At 43.0% G+C, this 9,895-nt stretch overlaps 1 protein-coding gene across 4 annotated transcripts in view; it reads left to right on the top strand.

Moving 5' to 3' along the window:
* The window catches only part of SP2 (Sp2 transcription factor), a 16,054-nt gene extending 7,375 nt beyond the window's left edge, over positions 1–8,679 (top strand). For 2 of the 4 annotated variants that reach the window (XM_018565600.1, XM_018565601.1), the window contains exons 4-8: positions 196–1,053; positions 6,932–7,214; positions 7,357–7,531; positions 7,623–7,819; positions 7,918–8,679. In XM_018565600.1, the coding sequence (XP_018421102.1) occupies positions 196–1,053; positions 6,932–7,214; positions 7,357–7,531; positions 7,623–7,819; positions 7,918–8,018 (1,614 nt within the window). In that variant the 3' untranslated portion in view covers positions 8,019–8,679. Of the gene's footprint in view, positions 1–195; positions 1,054–6,926; positions 7,215–7,356; positions 7,532–7,622; positions 7,820–7,917 lie in introns of all 4 variants that reach the window. The other 2 variants (XM_018565602.1, XM_018565603.1) reach the window with 2 other exon arrangements.
* The last annotated feature ends 1,216 nt before the right edge of the window (positions 8,680–9,895 follow it).

The following is a 9,895-nucleotide window of genomic DNA, read 5'->3' as shown; positions in this document are numbered from 1 at the left end:
TTTTTTTTTTTTTTTTTTTTTTTTTTTTTGTTTTTTGTTTTTTGTTTGCCTGTTATTATTCATGTGTTCTATGCACTGCAATAGGCTGTCAGTGTGTTCAGGCCCATAAACTAAGCATGGTTTATTTTGAGTCTCCAGGGCAACATGTATTCCCATGAGATTTGTAACAACAACCTTTTTTTTGTTTCCTTACAGGATACACAGCCTTCTCCCTTGGCTCTCCTTGCAGCAACATGCAGCAAGATTGGACCCCCTGCTGTAGAATCAGCTGAGACTCCTCCTGTACCATTACGAGCAGCCCGTAAAAGACTGATCCCTATAAAGCCTGCACCATTGCCAGTGAGTCCAGGGAAGGCTGCCATAGGCATTCTGTCTGCTAAAGGAAACGTCATCCAGATCCCACAGCTGGGTGCTAGTAATGGGCAGCTGTTCTTTACCATCCAGAACCCCGTGGGCAAAACTGGCCATTTTCAAAACATGCAGCCCACCACCACCCAGGGAATTCCACAGACAATGGGAACTCAGTTCCAGATTGTCAGTTCCACAGATGGTGGGGCAACTCTTCAGCTTGCTCCAGTCTCTAACTCTACCAAACATGTACCAATAAAGCCTGCTCCTCCACAAAAGTCCAACAATATGGTCAACATGACAGGAACTACTGCCAACAGCCTAACATTGTCATTGCCTTTCAATAGTCTACAAGACTCTTCCAATGATGTAGGCTCTCAATTTCTTGCAAGCAAACAGAGCAAAAAGGCACGCAAGAAACCTCTTCTAACACCTAGCTCTCCCACCCAGGAGCAGGTGGAGACTGTTGTGATAGAGACAACAGCAGACAACATCCTGCAAGCGGGTAACAACTTGGTGATTGTCCAGAGCCCAGGCACAGGGCAGCCGACCGTACTTCAGCTGGTACAGCCCAAGACGGACACTCAGATGGTGCAAATACCCCAACAAGCACTAAGGGTGGTTCAAGCAGCATCAGCCACTCTGCCAGCCGTGCCACAAAAAGTAGTACAAAATGTCCAGAGCACAGAGGTTGTACCCACACAGGTACTGATACAAACAAATGAATTGCATAATATATAATAATTTTTTTATTTCTTTCCCCTTTTTAATTTCTTTTTGAAGACAGGAAAGTTATCTGGGCTGATCTTGGCAAGCAAACATGTGTTGATTCCCTTAACACCTAAGAATTATGCAATTCATAAATAATGTTCTGGCTTTATAAATTGCTAGATTCTCTGCAGATTGGATGAATCCACATACTTAATTAAAGGGGAGAGTTAAAGTGACATTAAAGTCTCAATTTAGTTTTTTAACATATCTACTGCTAGCAAGCAGTAGATGTATGCAAAAACATTAAAAAAAAAAAAAAGTTGCCTGTCTTCGCTGCTCGCTCCCGGCTGCAGAATCCAGCTTAAAGCGGCTGCGCAGGAGGATGTGTGCGGCACATGCGTGGTGGAGATCACCGGTGAGGAGTGAAGGAGAGCTACTATGTAAGACAATGCACGCAGGACAGACTTCGTGGGACAGAAAGAGACTGCAGTCTGCACTGGATCAAAGACCGGCACCAGCGCTGGAGAGACTGTTGAAAACGGCTGAAAGGTAGATGTTTGGATCAAGAGGCATCACTTAAGGTAAGTCCTTAAAGCAGCATTGGGGGGGGGAATTTTACTTTTAATGTCACTTTAAGACTTTAATCATAATGTGAAAGTATTCATAGTATATTAGCACATTATGGCAGACTTACCTGCCAATGTGATCTATCCCCTCCAGCGCTGCAATGTTAGTGCTCCTCACACCAGCACTTCCATCTTCTGAGTCAAAATCTGAGTCCTAAGTCTTTGGCAGCTTGATTGGCCAGGCCCATATGACAAAACTCCTGCATATGCGCACAGGAGTTACTTCGTCTTGGCAAGGGAAAAAAAATGCCGACAGGCAGATGGGACGAAGCCTTCAGCACGTTTTAAATATTTAGTTTTTTCCCGCTTTAAGAAAACTAGTGTCTTCACATTTCACTGATTCATACATCTGTACTGTAGTAATATCCAGTTAGTTTTGGCTCTGTGGATGTTGGGCCTTTTTACCAGTGCTTCTGACAACTGAATGCTTTTCATATGATAAGATTGTAAGAAATGATCTGCAAACATAGAATTAGAACAAAGAAGTGTGGAAGAGACAGTGGCCACTGTAACCAATTAGATTTTGTCATTCATCATCGTCATTCTAATTAGAACTCGTGTTTCCAGAGCCTTATATGCATGGGACTCTATACTTTTGTCTTATCAAGTCTAGCTTTAAAGGCCATCTGTGGGAAAGGCGGAACTCCCATCCTTTTCCCCGCAATACCTTGTGACACTTTTATGCACATCCAAGTCCACTGTCCGCATTCCTGGCCAATGCAGCTTCTAGATCTGCCGATTGGTGATCCAGTGCCACAGTCTGTGCCCATGTTGAATGGTCACTCTTCCTGACATCCTCATGCTGTTAGGTCTTCTGAAGCCTGAGTGGTCCCCGCCGTTGGACAACGTCTTCCAGGCAGCGACCGAGACACCAAGAAAGATCTCTTCTCATTTGCATGGTAGATGTGGGACCTGATGTATCATGTGACCACAGATTGGGGCTTTTAGTTTTAGGATTTTTTAACATTCATAAGATAACTAGTATGTAGGAATATTCCATAGCTGCACAGAAAATAGGAAATTTTGACTGGTGCATATGGATATGAAATATTTATAAAGTGTGTTCGAAAAAGGATGAAGCCACTTTGACGTAATAACCATAGTTAATTAGTTAATAAGTTATTAGTTAATAACCGTAGTTCTATATGAGCCCAGTTGGCATCTTTTAGCTTCTTATTTCAAGTGAGGGCATTTTTTTTTTTATTTCATTTGATTTTAAGTTCAAATTACCTAAACTCAAATGTTGGGTACATGGTTGGGTGATTTCTGCTAAAAAGGAGGATATGCCACTCTGGTTGTTGATCATCCCATTCAACAGAGATCACATGATAAAATACCAGGGCTTCTTGTTATGAGCAGGAAAATTTGTTAACCTATCCTAAAAAGTATGTCTGCCTTTAGCAGTACTTTTCCAGTAGGACAGTAGGTTTCCCTGTTTGCCCACCCAGTACACAAAGTCAATGTTTAATCTTTATTAGGGATGCACCTATATATGCCGAAAGTGCAATTTTCCTGCCGATACATCGGCGCATCCCTGCTTTCTTTCCACTCCGCTGGGCGCTGCTCTGTGTCCCAACGGGGAGGAGAGAAAGTGTGATAGCAGGCAGAGTGCTGCGGGAGGAGAGCGCTGTGAGCGGCCGGCGTCTTCTCCCACACGGCTCAGCCTCCTATCACAGTCTGGCAGAGTGGTGTGTGGGGGTGGAGACAGGCCGCGCTGTCAAAGGAGGTGGAGCTCTCCTCCCTACACAGCTCGATCAGCCTCCTATGACAGCATGTCAGAGAGGAGAGCAAGTGCCAACACTCAGCGATCAGTGATCGCTGAGTGTTTGTAGATAATTGAGGATACGGTATGTGTACTATATCCTCAATTATGAATGAATGGGAAGTGATCTACATCACCTCCTGTTCATTCATAGTTATAGTAAACACATGTTATCAATGAACAGGAACACTCCTAGAGGATTCTTGTTCATTTATAACAGGGGATACAGAAAAATAGAATGAGGACTTTGTGTCCTCCAATCTCTTTTTCTATTTTAAAAGGGGAAATATCAGAGGTCTGTTTTAGACCTAATATTTCTCCTAAGCAACTAAAAAATATTTAATAAAAAAAATAAAGCTTATAATAAAATATTTAAAAAATGTAAAAAAAATAAACATTTTCGGTATCGTTTTGGTGCACCTCTAATTTTTATGCATCCTATAAACCTCAATGCTGCCCCTGTTGATACATAGGCGGTATCCACTATTGAGACAGGCGGTTGGTTTTAGTTTTCACATTGGTTATATGTACACTCTTACCATCTGATTATGGTATTTCCTGTACTTCCTCTTTTAAAACCTATTGAATAGAAATGCCAGTGCAGTACCAACACCCCTGAAAGAACCGTTTTTTGGAAAATAGACCTACTCTGGTGAGGTATTGCCACTTTTTTTTTTGCTAATAAGCAAGCATGCTGGAATTGAGATGGTTAAAACATGTAGCTTTATAATTTTACACTAGAGACAGCATATCATTAAAGTACGGGTCTTACACAGAGGGAGGAAGTGGCAAAGGGGTTAAAGTGACACTAAACTCAGGAGTTAAATCTTAAAAATGCATTCAAGTACCCCAGCTATTAATAAAAATTTATCTTATTTGTGTATCACTCAGCTGTAGATCCTCAAATCATCTCTAAATTTAGTGCTGACGCTGTCCTCCCTTCTGGAGGGTGGATACTTTTTGTTCCCCCATGGTCCCTGTGTGTGTTGTAAAGTAGTCACCACTTCAAGCTCACTCCCATGGTGGACTACAATATCGATACAAATTGGTAAACTAAACGTGATATTGTAGTCCTTTACGAGAGTGAAGATGGAGGTGAGTGGGTTAATGTTCAGGATAAGGGCCCATTCACACCACATCCAGACCAGATTGTTTTCAGACCCAAAATGCGTCCTAATGTATCCCTATGTTATTTCCAGATCTAGTCTGGAAAATGGTGTGAACCTGCCCTGAGGGAACTAAAGGCATAAGCTGGTCACTTTCAGGGACAGGATGAAGATTAGATGTATAGAGGCAAAGCAGTGAAATGATCCTGCAATCAAATTAATTAAAATCCCCTACCTTGAACTTGCTGCTTCCAACGAGCCTTCCATTTATTAGATATTCCTGCCTCCCCTTCCTATGTTGTGAGGGGCTCTCAAATGTAAACACATGCAGTGCAGTCACAGTAATCACAAGGCACAGAGCCAGTCGGATTGTCTCTGAGTATTTTGCATGTATTCTGCAAAAAGAGTGCCACTTTTTTTTCCGTGCAGTGGGACTAAGGTGGTTAAAGAGGGTTTTCGGTTGAAAAACATCCATTAAATACTATGTTCCTTGAACCTCAGCTGAATGGAAGAGTTGCAATACCAAATTACACCAGTGAATGAAAATCTCTTTTAGCAATTCCTTTCCATTTGTACACAGAAAAGTCAAAAGCGGAGGTGGGACTGCCTTTTAAAGGGGGGGATTCCCGGCAGGGAGTGATGACTGACAGTCACTGCTCTGCCGGAAGAAGACCTTGAGCTGAGCAGTTCGTGATCTCTCAACTCTCGAGTCAGCATGTGACAGCTGCAGTTTTACACTCCGGCTCTAAGTATTGGGAAGCGTAAATTAAACCTGACATAATGGTTGGTCATTTCATTAAAAGTTTCAGGAGCTGACTGTATTTGAGATAATGCTCTTTATTAATATTAATTAATAATTATTAATAATATTCTGCATACAGATCTTTTGAGCAACACTATTTAACTAAATTGTGCAGCTTAACTATCATGGTAATCGTTAGGGATGCACCGAAACATCGGGCGAAAATGGCACATTTGGCAAAATGCCTTTTTTTTTTGTGCCCGAAATAGCAGTGCATCCTCTCCTTTTAGCGCTGCTCTATGTCCCAGCAGGGAGGAGAGAAACTGTCACAGGAGGCCAAGCCGGTGCGGGGGAGGAGAGCGCTGTGTACGGCCGGCGTCTCTCTTCCCACATCGCTCAGCCTCCTGTGACAGATCTTGAGAGCGGTGTGTGGGCGGAGACTGCTGTCAGAGGAGGCTGAGTTCTGCTTGCGCACTGCCGCGCTCAGCCTCCTGTGACAGATCACAAGAGCGGCAGTGAGGGGGCAGAGACAGCTGTCACAGGAGGCAGGGTGGTGGTGTGGGGGAGGAGTCAGCTGTCAGAGATCAAGCTCAGCCTCCTGTGACAGCAAGTCAGGATGGAGAGCGGGTACAAGCATTCAGTGATTAGTGATCGTTGAGTGTTTGTAAATAATTCAGGACATAGTATGTTAACTGTGTCCCCAATTATGAATGAATGGGAAGTGATCTACATCACTTCCTGTTCATTCATGATTGTGGATGTAGTAAACATACTGTCGCCACATGTTATGAGTGAACAGGAACACTCAGCATAGAGGCTTCCTGTTTATTTATAACAGGGGCTGCAGAAAAAGATTGAGGGCTCTGTGTTCTAAATTTTTTTTTCCATTTTAAAAGGCAAATATCAGCGGTCTGTTTAAACCCCCAAAATTTCCCCAGAGCCCCCAACAGTAAAGTATAAAAATAACAAAAGAAAATATTTTAGAAAATGTAAAAAGGTTAGAAAAAAAAAAACATTTTGGAGATATATATATATATATATATATATACATACATATACATATACACATACACATACACATACACGTATATATGTGTGTGTGTTTTTAACTTTCGGTTTTGAAAATTTTATTTCGGCGCACCTCCTAGTAAGCGCTTATGTATTATGGTGAAGCGGAACATACAAGGTGCAGTAGTCTGCAGCAAACAGTTGCGATGTGAAAAACTGTTGGTAGATCTAGAGACAGGCAGCAGAGATTATATGCAAGTCTTCACTTTGAGCTTACCCTGCCCTTTAGCTCTGCTGAATTCTCTCCATGGGCCCTTTTTAATATGATTATTGACCAATGAGAGGCGGAAGAAGGAATCTATGGTTCCGTTTTGCATTAAAGTTTTTGGCTACTTTTGTCTTGGTCACTGTGTGTAATGGTCACTTTGTGAAAAAAATTGTTTTTTACTGAAGATGTTGTTTTTTGTTATTCATTGTCTTCATTTCTTGAGAGGATTCTCTGTTTTCTCAGTTTTTCCTCTCTTGTCCTTATCGTGTATCCTTCTTTTTTTTTTTTTCTTTTTTTTGCACCTAGCTTTGTAATGAGTGCATACATTTAATACCTCCACATGTTCTTTCCTTTTCACAGATATACTTCCGCACATCTACGGGAGAACTACAGACTTTGTTACCACAAGATGTTACCTCTATGCCTCAGCCCAGAGCTTTAGGAGGGACCAGTACCCTTGCAACACAACCTGGCAAGAAGAACATCAGTCGCAAGGAACGGTCTCTACCCAAAATAGCTCCAGCAGGAAGTGTCATTAATCTGAATGCAGCACAGCTGGCAGCCACTGCCCAAGCAATACAAACTATTAGCATCAATGGAGTCTCAGTGCAAGGGGTGCCTGTTACCATCACCAATTCTACAGGTGTATATCCCAATATGATTATGTAATGTGACATAAGCATTGTACAGTTAGGCCAATAAAAGTAAATTTAAGATTAATTTAACTTGCTTTTTGCCTTTTGTTACATAAACCAACCCACTCCTGTGTTTATGTGTCTACTCAGGGCAACCACAGCTCACTGTCCAGAATGTGTCCAGTAATAACGTGGCAATCAGTGGTCTCAGCCCTTCCCAGATACAGCTGCAGATGGAACAGGCCTTGTCTGGGGAGATTCAGCCAGGAGTGAAGAGGAGGAGGGTTGCCTGTACATGTCCGAACTGCAAGGACGGGGAGAAGGGGTGAGAGTGAGCAGGATGCTGGGCCTGGGTGGGGGAGGGTTAATGTACAGGGTCGATGTTTTTGGCTGAGGAGAGACACTGTCACTCTCAGCAGGTGGGGACCTCCTGGCAGGAAGAGGCACGTGTGTCACATTCCTGAGTGCGGCCGAATGTTTCGCAAGACGTCACTCTTGAGAGCCCATGTCCGTCTTCACACAGGGGAGAGGCCATTTGTGTGCAACTGGGGATTCTGTACAAAGAGGTTCACCCGAAGTGATGAGCTGCAGAGGCACGCACGCACGCACACAGGTGTGTGAGGCATGTATGCAAAAAAAATGCACATGTAAGACGAACTGGCCCTCGGGTATGACATGTATTGATTTTTTTACTCTGCTGTCCCTGTACAGGTGACAAGCGCTTCGAATGTCCTCATTGTCAGAAGAGGTTTACTCGGAGCGACCACGTCAGCAAGCACTTCAAGACACACCTTGTGCCAAAGAAGCTGTAAGGCTTAGTGGAAAACGCACCCTAACTATATAGGACCCGAACACAATGCCATTGTGCTCCAGCTGGGAACCCCATCCAGAAATGTGGGGGGCCACAGTATAGTAGCATTACTTATGTGGAACCAGCCTGAAATTCCTGGTAGTAACAAGTGCAACTCTGTAGTAGCCTATGTATCGCTGAAGTGTGCTAGAGTGTTTGACAGTCATATGGCGTTCCTGCTGGGAACAAATTGTGGCTGTGTGACTAGAGGGTCACTTTCTACCTGGTAAAATGTAAGGGTAATGTATTTACCAGCACATTATATGCTGATGGGCTTGAAGGGAGAGGGTGTGTTACCTGACGCCAACCTGTTGGCTGGTCCAGAACATTCCCATTTTTTTATACTGCTCTCCCCATGCAGGAAGGTGCCTTATTACCTCCCCTCCTCCAGTAACCCCGAGCATACAAGCTTAATTACACTTCCGCTAATATGCTTTTCACGCTGTTTGGAGGACGCGGCTGTGCTGCACTCACATCTGCTGTGCCAGTTCAGGACTCTTTCCCTGTAGACATGTTCCTACTGGGCATGTTCATCAGAAGAATCCTTGTTCCTTTCTGTGCAGTGTGTACTACACATGTTGTATTTACATTGTTAGCTTTCACAAGGCTTTTAATTTAAATAAAAAAAGAGGCAATTTACTTTGTTTGGTATGTGTGCTATGGGATGAAGAGGTTTTAGGTTTTCTTTACTAAAACTAAATTCTCTGACAAGAAATTGCTGTCTCCATCTGAATTGTCTGCTGTTCTTCAGTCTTTCCAACCTGGAGTATGCACCAGGACATTTAGGGATAACGGATACAGTAATGGCGCCACCCAATGATTGCTTCCTAGAATGCAGACTGTCAGTATAGGGTCTTACATTTGCATGGTGTGGTCAGCCCACCCACACCATGGAAATGCATGATAATGATCCAGGGCAAACAGCATTTGTCACTTACAGTGGGGCAAAAAAGTATTTAGTCAGCCACCAATTGTGCAAGTTCTCCCACTTAAAAAGATGAGAGAGGCCTGTAATTGGCATCATAGGTAGACCTCAACTATGAGAGACAAAATGAGAAATCAAATCCAGACAAATCATATTGGCTGATTTGGAACGAATATATTTGCAAATTATGGTGGAAAATAAGTATTTGGTCAATATCAAAAGGTCATCTTAATACTTTGTTATATATCCTTTGTTGGCAATGACAGAGGTCAAACGTGCCCTGTACGTCTTTACAAGGTTGGCACACACTGTTGCTTGTAATCACAATTGGTGGCTGACTAAATACTTTTTTGCCCCACTGTATGAGTGCTCCTTGCTCCTCTTGTAATTCCTTCTCAGTGTAATTACTCATCCACTCGTCCCAGCCGAACTCTCTGTAGACTGAGTTCTCTACTCCCTGCAGACATTAAGCACAGGCTTCCTGTAGGAGAGCAGCTCAAACCTAAATGTTATGGACATTGGCTAGAGAGGAGGAGTAGTAGTAGTCTTTTCATATGCCCTCTCTCCTTTCCCAGCTGGCCTTGCTGGTAGAGAGTGAGTGAGCTATAGCAGACTTGTCAATGCCTGGTGAGCTGAGGAACAATGCTAGCAGAGAGATGAGAGGGAATGGAGCTGAGCAGATGTTAGAGCCATTTATCCCTTTAAATAGTTTGGCGCTATGTATGCCGCTATTGGCCCCACTCCACTCTCTACAATTTTTTTAGAAATGGGCAGACCAGTATGCAAGTGAAAAAATGTGGGGAACTACTGGTCTGTCTGAACTCTTTACTTCCATACATGCCCAACATGGTTTTCCATTGATTAAGGTCTATTTCTTAAGGCAAAGTGGAGGCCTGATGATGTGCAATAATTAC

Source organism: Nanorana parkeri, unplaced genomic scaffold (genome assembly GCF_000935625.1).
Source record: "Nanorana parkeri isolate BGI_ZX_2015 unplaced genomic scaffold, ASM93562v1 scaffold864, whole genome shotgun sequence".
NCBI classification, from domain to species: domain Eukaryota; kingdom Metazoa; phylum Chordata; class Amphibia; order Anura; family Dicroglossidae; genus Nanorana; species Nanorana parkeri.
The sequence above is the reverse complement of the archived record's forward strand: the minus strand, read 5'-3'. Positions and strand labels throughout refer to the sequence as shown.